The sequence below is a fragment of the Heloderma suspectum genome, chromosome 4, assembly GCF_057233095.1.
Source record: "Heloderma suspectum isolate Gila_16-S chromosome 4, 16-S_ref, whole genome shotgun sequence".
Taxonomy (NCBI): domain Eukaryota; kingdom Metazoa; phylum Chordata; class Lepidosauria; order Squamata; family Helodermatidae; genus Heloderma; species Heloderma suspectum.
Genome location: NC_139461.1, coordinates 250,055,350 through 250,077,490, shown reverse-complemented (window position 1 = coordinate 250,077,490; position 22,141 = coordinate 250,055,350). Strand labels below are relative to the sequence as shown.

The following is a 22,141-nucleotide window of genomic DNA, read 5'->3' as shown; positions in this document are numbered from 1 at the left end:
TTATCTATTTTTTTTAAGTATGTATCCTGCCATTCTGGTTCTAAGTGGCCCCTCAAGATGGCTAATGATTCAAAAAGAAAATCAATAAAAACAAGGTTGCAGTACACAAAGATGCCACTGTCAAGCAATAAAATACCAAAGCAGCAGCAAAGTATTAAACAAGAGATAAAATAAATTAGCTGGATTCAAAACCCCTTCATGCTTTGAGAATGCTTTTTGCTATCTTTCTAAAAGCCCTTAGGAAGTCAGTTGGGACAGCCATCCTAAGTCACAAATTCTACAGAGTGGGTGCCACCACCAAAAGGGTCATACTGTTCATACTTGTCAGCCTCATATCAGAAGGCTGAGGTTAAAACACCATTGTCTCCAGAAGGCATTATCCCAGCTTAGAGCCACTATACAGGCGCCTCAATCCCTGCCTGGTCATTACTGCTGTGCTGTGGCAGGGATTCACATCCTCGACTGTGTTTCCCCCCTTTTTTGACCTCCACTCTTCTCATCCAAACTGGGGGCCCTTTGAGCAAATAGAAACGTCCATCGAGACTTTACGTCCATTGTTTCCTGGCTCCCTCAAGTCTCTCCTCTCCTCCTACTAATCGCTCCCTCTGCTCAGCCTGGCCTTGGGAGAAATTACATTATGTCCAAGAGCACAGGGTCAATGTATCCATGCATCAGTGCACCACTTCTGCCCTGGCTGTGTTGATTTCTAGCCAGGCCATTTGTGCTGTGGCGCCAACCAGGGTGCCAGAGGTAGTGCATCACTTGACATAGCTCCGGTGTTTTGCTGCTTGTCATGAATTAACATCAGGAAGTATACACAAGACTGAACAGTGACTTACAGCCAAAGTGAACAGAAGCTTCTCTGCTGACTACTGTGCCCACTGCATTGGAAGCCACACACTGGTAGGATCCAGCATCTTTGGCTTTCACTGGGTTGCTTATCACCAGGTTGCCCCCATTCAACCTGTAACGGGATTCTGGCTCTATTCTGATCTCGGTGCCATTCATCTTCCACCTGTCAAGACAATGGGGTTCGGGTGGTGTGGAGAACAGAACAGAGTAACCCCAGCTGCACATTAACATTGCCCTGAATACTAACACACATTGGCACTTATGACGCACACAAACGCTCAATAGGGTCTATTGTAGGACAGCGGCTGAATGGTGAATACTGTCTCAGGAGCTACAAAACCAGCCCAATAACGAGGACAAGTAATAGCTGCGCTGTACCTAATGCTAAAGAAGATTGTAGTCTCAAGGGTTATTCCAAGAGATAAAGAGATTTTAAAGATTATTCTAAGAGACAAGACCCCTTAATGCTGTATTTTGCCATACCAGAAAGGATTATCACTCATCAGGATTGGCCTCAACAACCGGGACTGGGATTGTTTGTTGCTGGTATAAATTGAACAACTAGAATCTTTGAAACTTTGCTCTCCAGACCTTCCTGCTCCCTAGATCTAGTCTTCTGAACGATGCTCTCCCAGCTTGCTCCTTGGTTCCTGTTTATGTGTCTAGGAACTTTGTGCTGTTCCTCACCCTCCATTCTCTTTGAAATTAATCCCACCTTTCCCTTCTAACCTTGCTTTTACAGTTCTTGATACTGGGGGTCATACAGAAAGGCAGCTACCCCAGTATTTGACCTTGGTATATAACCTGGGCATTGCTTTGGGAATGCCCTCCTAATACCATTGTGTGCCCTTCTGAACCTGATTATATAAGCATGCCAACATCCTAACAGCTATAATCATGCAAACAGGTACTTGTGTTTCACATGATTTGTTTCCAAGTCACACCATATTCTATGACATTATAAGCCCATGTTCAGGAGGAGAAAGAATTTTACAACTGAGCAATCAAGTCAAATGGATTTGTAAAAATGGTTTATTATATATAATAATTTAATAATTAAAGGCAGGATATAGATTTTGGGTTGGCTCCAGATTTAGTATACTTAGAAATCAATGGGACTTAAATAAGTCATAACTGACTTAATATTGATGGTTCTACTTCAAGTATGACTAAATCTGGAGCCAACCCAATGTAGTACGTTTTTATCCACATTCTGAACACAAGTTTTCAAATATGGAATTTGCATTTTCTGGACACAGAATTTGGATTCTTTGGCTGTAGTATTTGAATGGTTAAATCTGGAATTTGTATGTCATAACCCAGCAAACTGATTTTTGAGCTTTGGATAATTTAAAACAGATGGTCTGGTCCAGCACACTTAGGTTGCAACTCTATACTCACTTACCTGGAAGTAAGCCCTACTGAACTCTATGAAACTCACTTCTGAGTAGTCATCTTACAGGATTGCACAGATCATGTGCTAAACACATTTAAAATCGCATTGATGTCAACTGGAAAGTTAAGCACGTGTTCCCAGAATGTGTTTAACTCTCCCATTTAACTGAATGGGATATAAGATGTGTGCCTTTGGCCCTGTACTTGGCAGTACAAGACAGGCTGCGTGTTAAGTTAAAAACATCAAACAGATGTCACACACTTGTGTGGCTCACAGCCAAAGACTTTCCACAGCTAGAAGCAAGTAACCTCACCTGTAGGTTGCTGGAGGGCTGGCTCGGGCTTGGCAAGCCAGCAATAGTTGCTCCTCTGTAGATCCTTCCGGAAAGAGGATGTTGCGTGGTTGTTCTTCAAAGACCGGACCATAGTTCCTTACAGTACTTTCTGCTGGCCACCACACTGCACGAGAAGGTGGAAGAAACCTGGAATGCTTGGACTTTATTTGAGACCAGAACAGCACTGGTAGAAGGCATGTCATTAAAATGATGGCTGCTCTGCATTCTCCAGCTATCAGAACTCTTCATATTGATTGATTGATTGATTGCATTTATATCCCACCTTTTTTCCTCCAACGAACCCAAGGCGGCTTACATTATCCTCCTCCTCTCCATTTTATCCTCACAACAACAACCCTGTGAGGTAGGTTGGGCTGAGAATCTGTGACTGGCCCCAAGTCACCCAGAGAGCTTCCATGGCCAAGTGGGGACTAGAACCCGGATCTCCAGGCTCCCAGTCCAACTCTCTAGCCACTACACCACACTGGCTCACTAAACAGAAAGAGGTGCTGTGAAGCTCGAAACCTTGTGCAATTGTATGCCAATGTTGATGGCTTTACCTATTTTTTATTTCCACACATGGGCCTTTACCTACTTTGTATCTCCTCCTGTCCTTTGAGGCCAACACAGGAGCCATCCTCTACCGAACTACCATGGAACTACAGCAGCCTTGTAGTGACACTCTGAGTTACTAAGAATACTCATGCTGGCCAGCTGAAGGTCTTACGGTTGCCAGGTCCCCACCCACACATGGTGTCTTCTACTTTTAAATTTCCGGAGACAAGATGCAATATTGCCCAGTCTAGGGTGACCAGGTGTCTTCTTTTACAAAGAAAAGAAAGAAACTGTTTGCTGAACTTGCATTTTTTATCATATGGCTTTATTATTATGTTGCATACCATTCTGGGTACTTTTAGTAGAAGAGTGGGATTGTAATGTATTGTTTAAAAATATTATTATTATTAATAGTAATAATAATAACCCCATATTTTTCACTAATACCAAGATAGCATTGGATTTGTTCCTATGCACATCTGTAATTTCAGTTACAAAGCCAGAAGGAAGCCAGGATCACCCACAACTGAGGGACAGGCTGTGAACTCTCTTTTATATTACATTTGTCTTTATCTGGGTTACTTTTTTCTAGCTTTATTGGCATTTGGAAGATTACGGAAGGAATACTGCCATGTCATGAGCCTTGGGGGTCCTTAAAACAATATATTCAGACCTGCCGTGTTCCCAATCATCAGCAAAGATGTAACATAAGAAATAGTAGGGTAGAAACTGAAACAGTGTGCTTTGTCCCAGCTGCATTACCATTTCCCTGAAACAGACAGTTCTACCTGCTGAAACAAATTCTTACCCTCATCCCTAGCCAGTAGGTTGCAGGGAGGATCTTGAGTAGTTTATAACTGAATTAATAGGAGTGCTTTTGCCCAGCTGCACCCATTCCTCATACAGTCAGACCTAGCCATAGACCCACATGCATTTGTTACATCTTGATGGGCCACTGCAAAACACTCTGTGTGGGGCTGCGCCAGAAAATCACTTGGAAACTTATTTTCCAATGCTGCAAATGAGGCTGCTAGAATTTTGACAGGGGTAAAGCATCGGGACCATGTGACCCTTTAATGTATCAGCTGTACAGGTGGCCAGTTCTATTCCGAGTACAATTCAAGGTGTTGGTTATTACCTTTAAAGCCTTAAAGGGCTTGGAACCTGACTACTAGGACTGTTTTTTCCCATGTGAACCTGCCCATCCTTTATGATCAGCTGTTGCACCTTTCTTGCACTTGCCACTGCCTTCAGAAGCATGGGTGGTGGCAGCGCACGAGGGGGCTTTCCCTGTGGTAATGCCCCATATGTGGAACTGCCTGCCCCAAGACGTTATTTTATCATTATTTGGGGAAGTTATATAATTGGAAATTGTCCCAACAGCATCTGCCATTTGGGCAGTATATACATTTAAATAATAATAATTTGATATCATAATCCTGTATGTGTCTACTCAGAGGTAGGGATGCATGAGAAATTCATTTCAGTTTTTTTTTTTTTATCAGGATTTACTCAGTTCATACCTTCTGGATGAACACAGACTTGAATGCAATCTGCAGCTGAAATTTGTACACTTATGAACTCACAGTGTGATTTGTGGACCTCCCAAAAATGTGTTCGACAGCACGAAAATATGTGTGCTTTTGAAAAATATGCACAGGCACACTTAAATCAATGGGAGAAGATGAATGAGTACGCTTCAAAGATGTGCACAACTGATGCATACATTTGGAAAACTATGCAGGAAAATACACACGGATTTTCATGCAAAAAGAAAAATACTCCCCAAATCACAATCTGATACGGGCACGAGATGGAACGAGTTCCAAGGTGGAACTTGGAGAACTTCGACAAACTCAGGGTATGGTTGTCCACACATTCCTACTCAGAAGTAAGTCCTAGTGAGCTCAATGGGACTTCCTCCCAGGTAAGTGTGTACAGGATTGCAACCTAGGTAATCTTCCTCTTTAGCTGTGTTCAGCTGGCAACTGAAGACATTTCCCTTTAAACAACCATCTGGCTCTGCTGTTGCTTCACTTTATTTATTGACAATTAGCTCTGGGTCTTTTCCTGCCTTTGCTGCTGCTTTTAGTTTGTTGTAAACGTGTTTTCATGACTGGTTACCATTTTTTATGCTTTTATATTTTTTAAGCTGCTTAAAAAACCTTTTGGGGAAGGGAAAAATGGGGTATAAATTCCTTGAATAATAAAAGCTGTCCCACCAGTTGTTTGTATTCTCCCTCATCTTCTTCCTTCCTTGCATGATACAGTAGGACAGAAGTTGCTTTTAAAAGCATAATATTTTATGCAAGAATGACTTTCAAATGGGGAAAGACCAGCAGGACAAATGCACTCAGGCTCACCAGCCCCTTGACTTGTAGAGATCTTCTTTCATGTTTGGGACGCTGCCCTTTAGTTTATACACAGGAAAGGGGGAGCGCACACTAATGCCCCAAACCTAGTTACAACAGCTGCCTAGACATGAGCCAATTAGAGATTGCAGCCACCACATGCAGCGTGAGCTAAGCCAGTTTCTTTCTTACGTGCAGCCATAATGTGACCAAAACACATTAGGTTATATATCCCGAGTTTCAAAACACGAGGCACATTCCTTCCTGGATTTTGGAAAAAAAGGATTTCCCCATATTGGCTTGGGCTTCACAGAGTGGCTGCTGGGTCCACCTTGTCAGGGTAAAAGAGTGACAGCAGCATTAACATTAGAGAGGAACCTTATTAGGCTAAAAGAGTTGGTGAGCTCTGACATACTGAGCCTTGGGAAATAAATACACCAAAAAGGGGGGGGGGAGCCATCTTTGAAATTAATTTCATTTCTATGGACTTTCCTACTCTAAACTCAACCATTCTTATATCACTTGCAAAATCCATTCTAGGAAGTGAGGCTTCATTTTACTAATACACTCACAGGAAAAAAGTGTGTGTGTGTAGGGGGGGACTTTGTGTGATGGTAGTTGTTCTTTGCATTTAAAACAGGCATGGAGAACTTCAGGCTTGGGGGCTAAATCCAGCCCTCCAGGGTTCCCCAGATGGCCATGCCCCCTTCCCCTTGGCCCCACTCCCTTTTCCTGAGCCCCCAATCTTTGGGGGTTTCTCAGCTTTTGTGCAGTTTCCCCCTCATTTTAAAAGGCTGCAATGCCTCTCCTAAGGGTTAGTGGCTGGCTGTAAGAACTTTATGCTAAAATACAGTCAGGGCCAGAAATATTGGAACAAGGATAGCTGTTTTGGCAGTTGGCCTCTGTACACCACCACACTGAAGTTGAAAGGAAGCACACCCAGATGGGAGCAAAGTCAGGACTTTCAGCTGTAATTCAACGGGGTTTGACAAAAGTGGGGCACTAACCATACAGGAAGGACAGCCAGTGGCATACACCCCCCCCCCCATTGTTGGTGGCTCAGAAGTAATGGAACCAATGTCTGACAAGCAGCTGCATGGCCAGGTGTATCCTGTTTCCTGGGTACCCCATGACCAATCAAGCAGGTAAAAGGCCTGGAGGTGGTTCCGAGTGTTACATTTGCATTTGGTAGCTGTTCACTGGAACTCCCAACATGAGGTCCAAAGAGGTGTCCATGCGAGTAAAGGAGGCCATCATTAGGCTGAGGAAACAACATAAACCCATCAGGGAGATAGCAAAAACAGTGGGAGTGGCCACCACAACAGTTTGGAGCATCCTGAAAAAGAAGGAATTAACTGGCAAGCTCAGCAACAGCAAAAGGCCTGGAAGACCACAGAAGATGACTAAAGTGGATGACTGCAGAATTCTGCTCATGGTGAAGAGGAACCCTTTCACAACATCTAGCCAGGTCAAGAACGCTCTTGCAGAGGTAGGCATGTCATTGTAAACATCTACAGTCAAGAGACGGCTTTATGAATGTAAATACGGAGGCTTTGCAACAAGGTGCAAACCACTGGTAACGTTCAAGAACCGAAAGCCCAGATTAGCCTTTGCCAGCAAACACCTAAAAAGGCCTGCCCAGTTCTGGAATAAGATTCTTTGGACTGATGAAACCAAGATGAACTTGTACCAGAATGATGGGAAGAGAAAAGTATGGAGAAGGAAAGGAACAGTTCATGATCCAAAGCATACCACATCATCTGTCAAGCATGGTGGAGGCAGTGTTATGGCATGGGCATGTATGGCTGCCAATGGAACCGGGTCACTGGTGTGTATTGATGACCTGACTGCTGATAAAAGCAGCAGCATGAATTCTGAAGTGTATAGGGCTATACTTTCTGCTCAGATTCAGCCGAATGCTGCCAAACTGATAGGACGCCGCTTCATATTGCAGATGGATCATGACCCAAAACATACAGCAAAAGCTACCCAAGAGTTTCTGAAGGCAAAGAAGTGGGATGTTCTTCAATGGCCAAGTCAGTCACCTGATCTCAACCCAACAGAGCATGCTTTTCACTTACTGAAGACAACACTGAGGGCAGAAAGTCCCACAAACAAGCAGCAGCTGAAGGCAGCTGCAGTAAAGGCCTGGCAAAGCATCTCAAGGGAGGAAACTCAGCATTTGGTCATGTCCATGGGTTCCAGACTTCAGGCAGTCATTGACTGCAAAGGATTTTCATCCAGGTATTAAAGGCAATCCTTAAGGTTGAAATGATGTTGGTTTGTTCCATTACTTATGAGCCACCAACGATGGGTGCGTGTGTATGCCACTGGCTGTCCTTCCTGAATGGTTAGTGCCCCACTTTTGTCAAACCCCTTGAATTACAGCTGAAAGTCCTGACTTCGCTCCCATCTGGGTGTGTTTCCTTTCAACTTCAATGTGGTGGTGTACAGAGGCCAACTGCCAAAACAGTTATCCTTGTTCCAATATTTCTGGCCCTGACTGTATGCTGGAATTCTGTACTCCCCCCACCTTTGCCTTCAGCTCCCCCCCCCCCCAGCATGTGGTCCCTGAAAGCTTCTCCAAAATGGAGTTCAGCCCTCAGGCTGAAAAAGGTTCTGCACCCGATTTAAAACATGGAACTTCCTCAATCACATTGCAAAGACTATGATGTAGGGGTGTCTAATTTAACAGCAAAAGGGGAGTGTGGGCGAATTCACCCCTCCCACAGCTCATTGCTTCACAAGCACTTTTTTTTCACAAGCACACACTTGGGGAGAGGGGCTGTGCTGAGGTAAAGTGCAGGAGGAGGAAGGCTCCTGCACTTCTTACCCACACTCCCTTTTCTGCCATTAAAACTGGACCCAGCCTCATCCCAGTCTTCCAAAGCAATTGGGGCAATTTCACATTTAAACATTTAGAACTGTCAAATTGAGTCCCAGGTGCAGGTATGCCCCACATCTGAAAGAAAAGGAGTAGGGTGACTGTGTGGAATATATCTGCATGTCTTGCAATACAGTGCCTTGTGCATATCACAAAGGAGCGCTCTGTCCTTTTTGTATTTTGGCAACATACACACATCCATCCACCACTTGTGCTGATAATAAAATATTGCTGGAATAATTAAAATAATGACAGGACCCTTTGCTCCCTCTTAAGACTGCAAAGAAGGATGTTTATCCTGTCTCAGCTGGAAATGGCTTTGTCCTTGACATTGATGGGGCAGCAAAACAAAAAGGATGCAATATTGGCTTAGGAAGATTGTCATCTGCTAATGACATTCCAATAGCTAAAAGCAGATGTACTCAAGGCTCAGAGTCACCGGCAATGACCGGGGGTGGGGGGTGGGCAGGGGCGACTGGCCTTGCTGAGAGTACTCAGCACTCAATAAATAATTCATGATATTGAAGGCGATTTTGTGTTCAAAAGCCCCCTTCATTAAACCTCAAGTTTTTGGTTCCAAACTATCAGGGGAGTGGTGTGTGTGTGTGTGTGTGTGTGTATGTGTGTAATATATTCAATCATCAACAATTCTGCCAGTTTAAGACCACAGTTAAGGCTATCTCATGTTGGTTCAAATTCCAAAAAGCCAGTAAATTGGAAGCTGAGGATGATGCTTTAACAGATGTGCCCCATGATCCGTGATGACGTAGCGCAATGTCACTACCTGTGCTTGCTTACAACTTACCCTCCATGCACCCACAGTTTTCCTTGGTCTTTCAGGCCGAAATCTAGATGGGGAGATGCAATGTTTGGGACCAGCGAAGATGCCCTGGTCAGATATTGCCTTATGGATAAATAGTATTCCATCAACCCCAATACATGAGGAACAGGAAATCATCAATGGTTTAAGTAACACCGCCCCCCGCCCCCAAATCCTCGGCAAAAAAGGTCACCAATATAAATCTTCAAAGTCAATTTTGACAGGGGGTGGTGGGTTTTGTTTTTTCTCTTTAAACTGCTCTTTCTCCCTCCGTATTTCACCAATCGTCCTGAAATGTTCAGGGTATATGAAACCTTGAACCAACACTTCTTTCTGGTACTTATAAATTTCAGGATGATTAGTGAAACCATTCCAATTTTATGAAGGTCCGAATGACACACACACACCATTACAATTTTACATGGTGGAACGATTTTTTTTTTAAATGACAAGCCTTCACAAAGGGGAGACTGGCATGTGTCCTTTAATTTAAAAGAGATAAATGCAAAACCTGGCTAGTCTCCCATTTTACTTCCACTTGAGCTCTGCATTCCCTGGCTGTGCCCCCCATTTGCCCTCCTCATGTGTCTGGCCAATGGTTATGAACTGCAGCTGTCAGGCAAATGGAGAATGCAAGAAAATCAGCAGAGTTTGCACCTGAGTTTTCGAGGTGTCTGGGTGAAATGACAACATTGGATGGGGGAACAAGACAGGTGGAGGTGCAATGGAAGAGCTGGCTGCCTTTGCAAAGCCTGTGTGATATATCTGTATTGCAAGGGGGGCAACATGGAGGCAACGTGATTCTGAATTCTCATGGTTAGTGAAGGGCAGTATGAGGGAAAGAGAACGTAGGGAAGAGGATCTAGTAGTAAAAGGCATAGCACAGGCCTGCAGCTGTGCCTTTGACAGTAGCTTGATACGCAGCAATTAGCAGGCAATAAATATGTATTTATTTATTACATTTCTATATCGCCCAATAGCCGAAGCTCTTTCCATGTATGCTAGTTCCTGCATATCAAGCTACTTTAAAGGTTCAGCTGCAGAGGTTGGCTGAAAAACCAGCTACCCCATGAGCTGTTTCACACAATCAAATAAGCCACCATGGCTTATTTAACCCACTGTGGCTTATTTAAACCACCGTGGGCTGTGGCGTGTGTGGGCAGCCATTTTGAATATTCAAGCTATGACTGTCAAGACAGCTCATCTGAACCCAGTAGGGGTTGTGTGAGGATTAGACAGCCCTCAAATAACCCATGTCTTGTTTTAGGGTTATGCAAGGATTGTTTAACCCTCACACAACCCACCTTCACTGAGTTTGGACAACACGGCAAGCCACAGTCACAGCTTGAATATTCAAAAGCTGCCTGGCACACACCAGCACATGCCACAACCCACCATGGCTTAGACCACGGTAAGTCCTGGTGATTGTCCAAACTAAGTCTATCAATAGTCTGAGTTTGGGGGAAGCAGAAGAAGAAAACAGAAATCAGAAAGTTTTTACCGAAAGCAATCTTCCTCCAAAAAAAAGGGGACTTCACAGCCATGCAACAGCTCCATCATGCTGATGTCTACTACCTTGCTTGTTGTAGCTCAGAGAATTTAGGATTCACAGGCAGAGCCAATTTTCCCCTTGGTAGACTGGATGATTCAAGCTCTGTAAAGCTCAAGTCAGAAATGGTAATAAGCGCAATAAATGCAGCCACTGCACCATCTGGTTTAAAAGTTGTATCAGCAGAAATCGCAGCACAAATACAAGAAAGCACATTCAGTGCTTAAGGCTACAATCCCATGCGTTCTTCAATGAGAGAGCAAGTCCCACTGAAAGCAGAGGGCCTTTACACCTGAGTGTGCTATTCCATGCACACTTACATGGGAGTAATCCCCACAGAACACAGTGTGACTGACTTCTGAGTAAACATACATATGATTGCACCCCATGAATGTCAGTCCTTACCCAAATTCTGGCATATGAAAGAGAAGCCTGACTTGCTGTATATGGCAAAGAAAGCAAGAAAACCAGAAGCGCTCCAAAGAGGATCTCTCACAATGATGGACAAAGCTTCAGTTAGCTTCACCATGAAGATCTTTCTGAGGCTGCTGCTGTTACTTCTTCAGCTCTATTTCTAGGTTCTCTTGAACAATTATTTTACACTTGGTTTATCAGAAAATTGTCTCGCTGCATCACACAGGAGCTTTACTCCGCTCACCAAAGCTTGCCAGTATTGTACAGAAAGACAGGAATGTAAAGATATTTGCCTAAGGTTAGCCAGATCTGAGCAACAATTCTTTCAGCTCTAAACACTTCAGAACAAGTAATCAAAAGAAGTTGACACCAATTCGTATAACAATTCACCTCCTATGTTCCCAACTCTGGCGGCCAAGTGTGTGTTTAGGGGGCGGGAAAGTAATTGGAATGCCTTGATTTTCTGCATGTTGTGAAAACTTAGTCCAGATAATCATTTTCCTCTTGGGAAAGGCAATTTTGATTTTGGATGCATTTTTGCAAATCTAGGCATTTTTACAAACCTGGACTATAAGCGTCAAACTAAGAACAGGCTATGATTTTGGGATGCAGCCCTATCCGGCTTCTCTTCTGCCTGGTTCCTGGTTTGTGCTCACAGTGAGAAATGTTCGCCTTCTAGCCATCATTTTACTGATCTTTTGTGTCATATGTTAGCAGGCATTAGAAAATGCTCCTGTAGGGCTTCATAGATGACTTATTCCTTATGGTCTCTGCTTGAATGCAAAATAAAACTGTCTTCTACGGTCAGCTGGTTAACAGCAGAACCGAGCATTGTCTTGATGTCGCCAACATATGTGGGTCAGACCAGTTTCCACACAGGCTAATTGCCTCCTCATCGAGGCCAGCCCTCTTCCCAAGAGACCCAGAGAACATTAAAAGGTAATTAGATATTTATAAAGGACATCGAAGTAGCCTCTCCCCAAGATGATGAATTAGCTCCAAGGCATTATCTAATTCTCAGCCATCTGAAATGAAAAGCCTGCCCACTGAGAGATCAGCCTTTTAAAGCGTAGCCTGAGACGTCTAAGAACCAGCAATAGTTTAGACTGAATTGAAAATGGAGATTTGAGCATTAAGTGAAGATTGAAGAAGACAACCAATAAGGGGAGATTACCACAGTATGTAAACAAGTCAGTGGCAACGACATAAAAATCACCTGTGTAAAAGGTAAAAAACCCCAGAGATGCCATTCAAATAAATTTAATATATGGCAGAATGCAATATTACTTAGTTCTCCTAGTTAATGCAACCAGGCATCATTATCTACCTGTGCAATAAATACGACACTCATAGAATCTCCACACTACAATCACGCATAAACTGCATTAAAAGTGGCTTGGGGCCAGGTTATCTGAAGGATCATCTCCTCCCAGATGTACCTGCCTGGACCCCAAGATCGTCTTCAGGGATTCCTCTCCAGGAGCCTCTGCCACAGAGGTGAGGTGGGTGGCTACCAGGAAGAGGGCCTTTTCTGCTGTGGCACACCAGTTGTGGAATGAACTCCCTAGAGAGGTTCATTTGGCAACTACTCCTTTTTGTACTCCTTTTGGTGCCAGGTGAAGACCTTTTTATTTTCCCAGGCATTTAAGCATATTAGCATTCCAGTCTTTTAACTCTGCTGTTTTAAATCTGTATTTTAAATCTCTGCATTGCTGCTAGGTTTTATTGTGGTTGTACTTTTATCTTGTAGTTTTAAGCTTTTATATTTTACATTGTTTTATGCTGTGCTTGTGGTTTCAATTTTTGTGAACCGCCCAGAGAGCTTCAGCTGTTGGGTGGTATAGAAATGTAATAAATAAATAAATTAAATAAATTAAAATTACATGATCTACATGGCAAATTTGTGGGATTCATGTTCGCTGAGCTATGCCATATGCAAATTACATGCTCCAGGTAATTTCATGTTCTGAATTTGGGACAAGGGTATAAATAGGTTTGTTACTTTGCTGGCATGAGTCCAGTGAAGTCAGTCTCCATGCTCAGCCTAAAGCTGGTGCTGGCTTTTGAGCCAAGGTGGAGGAAGCTCTTACCTGTAAAAGAGATGACAGCTATTGAAAGTAAGACAAGTTCAGCATATACTCCCATTGTAGGCTTCCAGATGTGTATTACAGTTCAGCAAACAGAATGAAAGAGAGGAGTGTGATTCTGTAAGACACAAATTAGTTTATTTGCAACTGCAGGGTAGGATTCATTCTCATATAACAGCATTCAAGCTATATTTGTAAGCTTTCTATTAGCCATCGCTATAATCTGGTATCACTCCCAAGTGGAATCCCTAAAATAACAATGGTTAGAAACAGTCAATAACAAATAATAAAATGCTACATTTTATTGTAATAAAACATATGAAGGAGCTTTGGCTATTGGGCACTATAGAAATGAAATGAATAAATAAATAAATAAAATATGAATCAGATTTCTGCATCCCCCCACCCTTTGAATATCTATTAAGAATCTTAGAATGGCTGCCATCCTATTTTCAGGGCTCAAAGTATTCTACAACATTCACACAGATTTTTAAAAAGGAAAGAAAATGGGTTAACATAATTTTAATGTTTCCAAGCCCCATTATTTCAGTTACTAGATTCTGCTTAGCCCTCCCATTCATGTTGCAAACAGTCTTCTGTCTCCTGCCCAGTCTCATCCCATACCTGGATCTCCCATTTTCTAATAAAATCATAGATACAAAACATAATCAGCAACCTTCTATGATGTAACTGTTGCTTGATCGTACCATTTCAGACTGCAAGCGAGGGAGAGTATGCTTGAACACTCCCTTACGTAAAACGCACCCACACACACCTCCATGTACACTCAAAATGTAGCCTCCAGTGGTTCAGTTCAGCAACAGATCCATTACATGATGCTGCTGATCTTGTAGGTTGGCTCTTAGACTCATCCTTACTGAGGGGGAGAAATTTCTCTAGAAATACGGGTGCTTCCAGATGCTGGTCATCAAGAGTTAGATGAACTGATTGAGAAAACAGCTCTGGATATGCCCTTATGCTCTAGTCTACCCTTTCTTCTTCTTCTGCTTCCAGATGAGGCTTTTATTGTGCAATCATCCTGCCACATTCACCAAATGTTACAGGCATCCCAAACAACAATGTCTTCAGTTTGCAATCCCCCTGTGTTTTCCCATTGCTTCTCCCATCTTTTTTTATACAGAAAAAAAACTGTTAAGGAGGAAAGATGAAATAGCGGCACAATGGCTTTGGACTGGTAGTGCAAGGAGCCATCCATCTGGAAGCACCCTGACAATTCCTAGGGGAAGGATCCAAGTGTGTCCACACGCTAGTGCCATTTATTGGAGAGGGGCCATGGCTCAGTGGTAGAACACATGTTTTGCATGCAGAAGGTCTGAAGCTCAGTCCTGAGCATCTCCAGGAACAGCCAGAAAGAATCCTACCTGAAACCCTAGAGAACCAATGCCAGTCAGTATTGACTGTGCTGGACTAGATGGACCAAGGGTCTGACTTAGCAGAAGGCAGCTTCATATGCCCTATTGACAGTGCGGTAGCGTACACCAACATGATGTCAATACCGCTTACTAGTGTGATGGACGCTGTTGGATCCTTCCCTGGGGCAAACCAGAAGTAGTCCTACTCAGATATTGACTTTGGGTGTTTCCCTTAAATTTTTTGATCAGACGGCTCACAGTTCATAAGTCACAGTTCATATGCTAAAAATGGCAAACAAGCTAATGAACAAACAAAAAACATGTGTCAGGAATGCCCGTTACCAACTGAATCCTCCAATAGCCAGAATCAACACTCAGAAAAAAGGGCTGCTTTCCAAGGCTTTAATTCCATTCAATTTAAGGAAGCTTACGGATGCTAATAGCCTGAGACTCAAGGGAAATACAAAGGAACAGCCAACTAGGGGTTTCTAAGAGTTAGGATGTCAGTTGATCTCTGGGAAAAAACGTGGCAACTCTCTGAACTTAAGGAGTGGGAGGGGAAGATCCCCCCTCTCCCGTGGGGCCTCAGCACAGCTGTTGACGTCAAGCCAATCAGGCTGAGCGCCTAAGCTCGGCTCCCACAATCTCTCGCTTGTGCCTACGCCTGCGCCTGGTGTCTAAAAGCTCAAGTTGTCCCTCCCTTTCCAAGCCTGGGTCACTGTCGCTCCCAGGAATGTGAGCAGGGGGGCTCCCTCTCCAGCTGCGCCTCTGAAATCTGAGAGAGTTCCTCTCCCATGAATTGTATCTCCTTCTCAGAATCAGAGCTACTTTGGGACTCTATGGGCTCATGTTCCCCACCTTGGATCTGACAAACATAAGCATTCAAAAGCTGCAGCAGCTGGGTTTTAGGCGGGCCAGAGCTCATTCTTGTTTTCACTGCCAAAAGTTTATATTTTTATTTTAAAATTGTGAGAAACTGTGAGTGACTGAAAGCTGAAGCGTTTTTGGTTTTGTTCTGTTGTTGTTAAAAGTTCTTTTAACAAGGAGGAGGAGGAGGAGGAGAACAATTCCTCGCTCAGCTTTCAAGCAGACAGCAGAACTGGAAATTCCCAAGGGAGAAAGTCCTACTTAAGTCCTCTGTGGAGCTTTTCAGAAAGCTCAAGGAGCCAGAGAGGCTGCAAGGAGAGAACAGGGTAAAAATGGTTTAAAAGGGGGGGAACACAAGTGACCTCCTTACAGTTGTAAGCACTGAAGCCCTGCACCCTGAAAAATTCTTCAAAATTTTCAAAATCCTTGCGAAAGACGCAGAAACACAACAGCTTCCTTTGCAGAAAACAAAGAGGTTGTGAAAGGGCAGGTGGGGTTTGGTCACAGCATTAATAAAAACCAAGGGGTAAGGAATGTATCTGGTCTAGATGGATCTTGCCTTCTTCTCAACTGACATGTTAAATTCATTACCCCCATACCTTTTCCAGCTATTCCCAATGGGGAACTCCCTCAAGTACTAAAAGTGTACACTTTCCCACACCCCTTCCAACACTTAGGAAGGTTCTGTGTAATCTAGTTGAAGTACTATACCATCGACTCATGTTAGTCTTGTAACAAGAAGAATGTTCATCTGAGCATGAGCAGAGTACGTTTTCTTTCCCAATTCTTACATGTCTGGCATTATGCAGCAGGTATTCTGGGTAGACTTAAGCCCTAACACTTTTCATAAATGTACCACTACATAGGAAGTACAACATCAGTAATACTCATCAGAGCCCAAGGCCATTTCATTCAAACAAGCATTATTGCAGAGAATGTAGTATAATAACCTGTCCTTTTTAAGATCTGAGGGCCCTTGTTAGTTCAGCTTAAGAAACAAAAGCTACCCCATGCCATCTGAATGTCTAGAGGCGTTTTCTCACATGGCACTAAGTATCTGGAGTCTTTCTGGTAATATGCATGCAAATACTATTACACTAAGTATCTGGAGTCTTTCTGGTAAGTGCATGCAAATACTATTAACGCAAAACAGAAAGAGTAAGTGAACTATTTTTTAAAAACTCGCGTACATTTAACTCATACAGCTTTGAAATCTCAGCGGTAGATACAGGTCATGCAAATGCCAAAAAGCACTTCTAGTGTCATGTGTGAAAGCACTCCAATTCTGCACCTTTTACGCCATTAGTCTCTTGGCCTTCGTTTTCACTCCTGCCATGCTTAGCTGGCAAGGAAGGCTTGCTGAGTTGGCATTGTTTGAGACTAGGTTTACCACCTGCGTTGCACTCCCTCACTCAGCTGTTTTTCTCTCACAAGAGTAAAGCTAAGCAAAATGCTTTCCGCATTAAGAAAAGCAAATCTGAAAGTGGAAGTCAGAAGAGAAGGTAATAAAAGGGCTATCATGGGATACATATTCTGCTTACTGTATGACCTTGGATGGATCAGTTTCCAGAAGTTCTGGTCTAACTGTTGAGGTATTCTCTTTAAAGTAATAATAAAGAAACCATATGCCTTCATGAATATCTAAGTCATTCACATGGTCTTAGAGAAAGCTCTGTATATAAACCAATATTGACAACACAACGAGCCATTAATGAAAGATGTGGCATCGGTTCCTTCATCGTTTCTGCTCATTGACTTCACATTCAATATGCTTGGTTTACACAGTGGAAAGATGGTATCACAGGATGCAACTCCTCTGGGATTTTGCAGAGTCAGCCACCTGCGCCCTTCTGCCTTTTACATTTGCTGTGGCAACAAATCCTTTCATCTATGCAGTCTAGAATACAACCTGGTTGGAGACCTATTCACTAACCTGTTAAACCAAAACATTTAGATTTCATCCTAGATCCAGTAGTGTTATGAAAACCAAGAACTAGCTTTATACAGTTTGTGAATCACAGACCGAGAACTGGATACAGAGCTACAATACACCCCAGTTATGAGGTTCCTGAATACAAAAGTTTGGATCTAGCATCTCTCTAGATCTTTTCTTTTTCTTTTTAAAAGATGGATGATGCAGAATCTCTCTCTCTCTCTCTCTCCCTCCTGTATCAGCTCAGCAGGTATAACCAGCACAAAACAACTACACTGAGTTAGTCAAATTGGCAAATTTGTCTCAAAGACATAGGGGTGCCGACAGCATGGAGTAAGGAGGAGGCATTGCTGATTATAATTGTGCTCCTCATTATTTGCTTTATAAAATATAGATGCTGAATTTAAATTAATGTGAATCTCGTCCCTTCTCTCCCTCTGGGCATTTAGCCTAAACAAACGGTAGTATCAGGGGAATAAATGGCTCAATAGACAATCACATCATAAAGGAATAGCAGTAGAATTGCAATAATTCTCGGTGTGTTAACCTCCCTGTCTTTTTCCTGCCTCCCAGTGGGCCATTAGTGACTACAGTTCAAACGCTTGGTCCTGTTGATCTGAATTTACAGGCTCCGACTCGGCTTATATTGCTTCCAAAAGTCTGAAATGGCTATAGTGCTCAGAATTCAATGACTCGCATCATGATATTTAAATCACCATTCCCTTCTTTCCTTCAGGACCTCTTTCACACCTACATTTTCTGTGAAAATGCTTGTTGTTTATATCTACATCTGGTGATCAATATCAATCTGGAAAAAAATAACTGGCTGTAACCATTCTACCATCCCAGGCAGCAATCACTTCATGCAGCCTCTTCCACCGTAACTACTTAGAGTTGCCAAAGTTTTATTTCAAAAATAGCGGACCCGTGGATAGAGCCAAGGGGCAAAGCCAAGACAGGGGAAGCCAGGCCAGAACCTAGCCAATATGGGGGAAAGAGTCCAGTGCTGCCACAAGAGGCTAGAGCTGGTGAAGTCTGAAACCAGGCAGGGTATGTTGGATAAAAATTAAACTAAATTTACCATCCCAAATTTAAACCACAAATTTGCCACATGAAATTATGCTTTCCACCCACTTTTTGATCAGCATGACCTTTATGGGGGCCATATGTCCTACTTTTCAGGGGACAGTTTTCTATCTTAAGATGTCCTCTCTTTGAAGGGCTGGACAGTCCAAGCCCTTGTTAAAGATAAAGGACCATATTAAGAGAGGAGAACAGGGATCTTGAAGTTGCCCATCAACCTGCACAACTGACTGAGCAGGGAAAGAGGCTGTGGTCTTCCCCACTGTGGTGAGATGTACCATATTTCTATGTAAATGATAGTAATTACTTCTAAATTTGCATCTATACATACATAAGCAAATGTTATGCAAATCACTGTCCTCTTTTTTGGTGAAGCATTTCCTCTTTTTTGGAGGTGTGTAAGTGGCCACTGTAATGGCTTTTCACAAAAGTTTGCCTGTTTTTGAAAGATCAGTCTTGCAACCTGAATTGACCTCACTCCCACCCACCCCACTTGTCCCACAGAACCTATTCAAAATAACTTACTTCTCCACCGTTGGCCCAGATTTTCAGAGGAGACCAACTCTTGAGTTGTTTTTCTTCACCAATCTGATCAGTTGTTCTAAAATGTTGTATGAGGTGGAGCTTCTGGATCTTAGAAACCTTTCTTTCTTTCTTTCTTTCTTTCTTTCTTTCTCTTTCTTTCTTTCTTTCTTTGCTTCAGTGTGTCAGTTGAATCTGGGTAGGTTGTTTAGAAAAATCTAGCCTTTTCTCTATTTCTTGTTTATCAGTCTCTTTACCAACGTTCAGCAGGCCAAATTCTACAGTCAATTATTCCCGTCTGCCATTTATAACCTTTTTTTCCCTATGTAGATTAAGCTGAGCACAGTATGGGGGCTACTACTGTTTCACCTTAAAGGCACTGGTATGGTTGAGCAACCAATGTAAAACTCATACAGTTATTCATCTAGTAGAGATACCATAGAATTTGCTGGAGATAATAAATAGTCCAACATTTCAGTGTGAAGAATTGTCAGTGATGCTTTCTCTAGCTGCATATGACTGGTATTTAAGGGAAGATTTTGATAAAGCCAAGTCCTTGGCTAGAGAGTCTGCAGTGGGGGTAAAGCCATGTTAATCATGCACTGTCATTATTCCTCTGCATTGACAGATTCAAGTCATTTTCACATGAGATGAAGTCACACTCCCGTGTGGCAAATACATTGCTCAAATCCTGCATGTAGTTTGCCCCATGTAACAGTGTGGCTGACTAGACATGTGTACACATGTCAAATGCTGCAGACTGCATGTGGGGCCCACACAAATTCTTACTTGGAAGTAAACATAAGAACATAAGAACAGCCATGCTGGATCAGGGCAAAGGTCTATCTCCAGCATTCTGTTCACACAGTAGCCAACCAGCTGCCTGTGGGAAACTCACGAGTTGGGCATGAGTGCAACACCACCCTCCTAGTCGTGTTCCTCATCAACCAGTGTACATAGGCATACTGCTCTGATACTGGAGATAGCACATAGGTATCAGGACTAGTAGCTTTGATAGCCTTAGGGTGCAATCCTATCCATGTTTAGACAGATAAAAGTCTTACAACACCATAACTCCACCATGCCCCAGCTAGCCATGCTGGCTGGGGAAAGCTGAGAGTTATAGGATGTTTTTCTTTCTAAACATGCATAAGATTGCGCCCTTATCCTCCATGAATTTGTCTAACCCCTATTTAAAGCCATCCAAACTGGTGGCCATCACTACATCTTGTGGCAGCAAATTCTATAGCTTAACTATGCACTGGGTGAAGAAGTACTCCCTTTTATCTGTCCTGAATCTCCTACCAATCAGCTTCATGGAATAAGCCCATGTTCTAATATTATGAGAGAGGGAGAAAAATGTCTCCCTGTCCATTTTCTCCACACCATACATAATTTTGTAGACCTCTGTCATGTTTCCCCTCATTCACCTTTTCTCTAAGCTAAACAGTCCCAGATGTTGTAACCTTCTCTCCTAGGGGAGTTGCTCCAGACCCTTGATTATTTTAGTTGCCCTTTTCCAACTCTACAACATTTGTTTTTAGGTGCGGTGACTAGAACTGTACATAGTATTTCTAGTGTGGTCTTACCATCAGTGTGACTTTCCTGTAGCCTAGAGAGAAGTGCTCTTTGTGCTGTTTCACACATCACAGAGTAACAAAATTAGATTTGCCACCAGGTATACACTGAAGTGGGAGCAGCAGCCAATTCTGGCTTTCTGATTTATTTTATTTTATTTATTATTTATTTATTAAATTTATCAATCGCCCATCTGACTGGTCACCCAGCCACTCTGGGCGATGTACAACCCACCATAAAACAATTTAAAACAATAAAATTTTACCATAATTTTTTTTTTTTAAATACCCTAACCCACCCCAAATGCCTGCCTGAACAACCACGTTTTTAATGCACGACGGAAGCACATTAAAGAGGGGGCATGACGGAGTTCCCTAGGGAGGGAGTTCCACAGAGTGGGGGCCACCACAGAGAAGGCCCTCTCCCTCGTCCCCACCAGTCTAGCTGTCCTGGCTGATGGGACAGAGAGAAGGCCATCTGAGGCTGATCTTGTTAAGCGGCCTGTCTGGTGTTGCTGGAGGCGCTCCTTAAGATAGGCTGGGCCGGAACCATATAGGGTTTTAAAGGTCAAAACCAACACCTTGAATTTGGCCCGGAAAACAACTGGTAACCAGTGCAACTCCTTCAGCACTGGAGTGATGTGATCTCGCTGGCGGCTGCCTTTAATCAGGCGAGCCGCCGCGTTCTGTACCAGCTGCAGCTTCCGAACCGTCTTCAAGGGTAACCCCACGTAGAGCGCATTACAGTAGTCTAAACGAGAGGAGACCAGGGCATGTACTACCGATGGGAACAGATGGTCGGGAAGGAAGGGGTGCAGCCGCCGTATCAGATGGAGTTGATACAGCGCTGTCCGGCTCACAGCTGACACCTGAGCCTCCATGGACAGCTGGGAGTCCAAAATGACCCCCAGGCTGCGGACCTGGTCTTTCAAGGGTAGCTGTACCCCATTCAACACCAGGTCAACATCCCCCAGCCTCCTCTTGTCTCCCACCAAAAGTACCTCGGTCTTGTCAGGGTTCAGCTTCAGCTTATTCCTCCCCATCCAGCCACTCACCGTCTCCAGACATTTGGACAGGGATTCTACAGCCAACCTTGGTGAAGATTTGAATGAGAGGTAGAGCTGCGTGTCATCCGCATATTGATGACACTGCACCCCAAACCTCCTGATGATAGCCCCCAGTGGCTTCACATAAATGTTAAATAGCATCGGGGAGAGGATGGAACCCTGTGGCACCCCACAAGTAAGTGGCCACGGGTCCGAAACCTCCTCTCCCAGTGCTACCCTCTGGTACCTGCCGGAGAGGAAGGACCGGAACCACCGCAATACAGTGTCTCCAATGCCCAACCCCTCCAGGCGGTCCAGGAGGATACTGTGGTCAACGGTATCAAAAGCCGCTGAGAGGTCGAGGAGAACAAGGAAGGAGCATTCACCCCTATCCAGAGCCCTCCTCATATCATATACATATGATTAGTGTAGCTGTTCACTGTAAGATACATGTACTATCAAACACCTGTTTTCCACATTCACAGATTACATTTTTAG

At 43.4% G+C, this 22,141-nt stretch overlaps 1 protein-coding gene across 3 annotated transcripts in view; it reads right to left on the bottom strand.

Moving 5' to 3' along the window:
• The window catches only part of CNTN2 (contactin 2), an 87,984-nt gene that overhangs the window by 43,986 nt on the left and 21,857 nt on the right, over window positions 1–22,141 (bottom strand). Inside the window, exons 1-4 of one of the 3 annotated variants that reach the window (XM_084853245.1) lie at window positions 19,024–22,079; window positions 13,246–13,360; window positions 2,562–2,706; window positions 840–1,015 (exon numbers count right to left, since the gene is read on the bottom strand). In XM_084853245.1, the coding sequence (XP_084709371.1) occupies window positions 840–1,015; window positions 2,562–2,706; window positions 13,246–13,300 (376 nt within the window). In that variant the 5' untranslated portion in view covers window positions 13,301–13,360; window positions 19,024–22,079. Of the gene's footprint in view, window positions 1–839; window positions 1,016–2,561; window positions 4,517–13,245; window positions 13,361–19,023; window positions 22,080–22,141 lie in introns of those variants that run through there. The other 2 variants (XM_084853246.1, XM_084853244.1) reach the window with 2 other exon arrangements.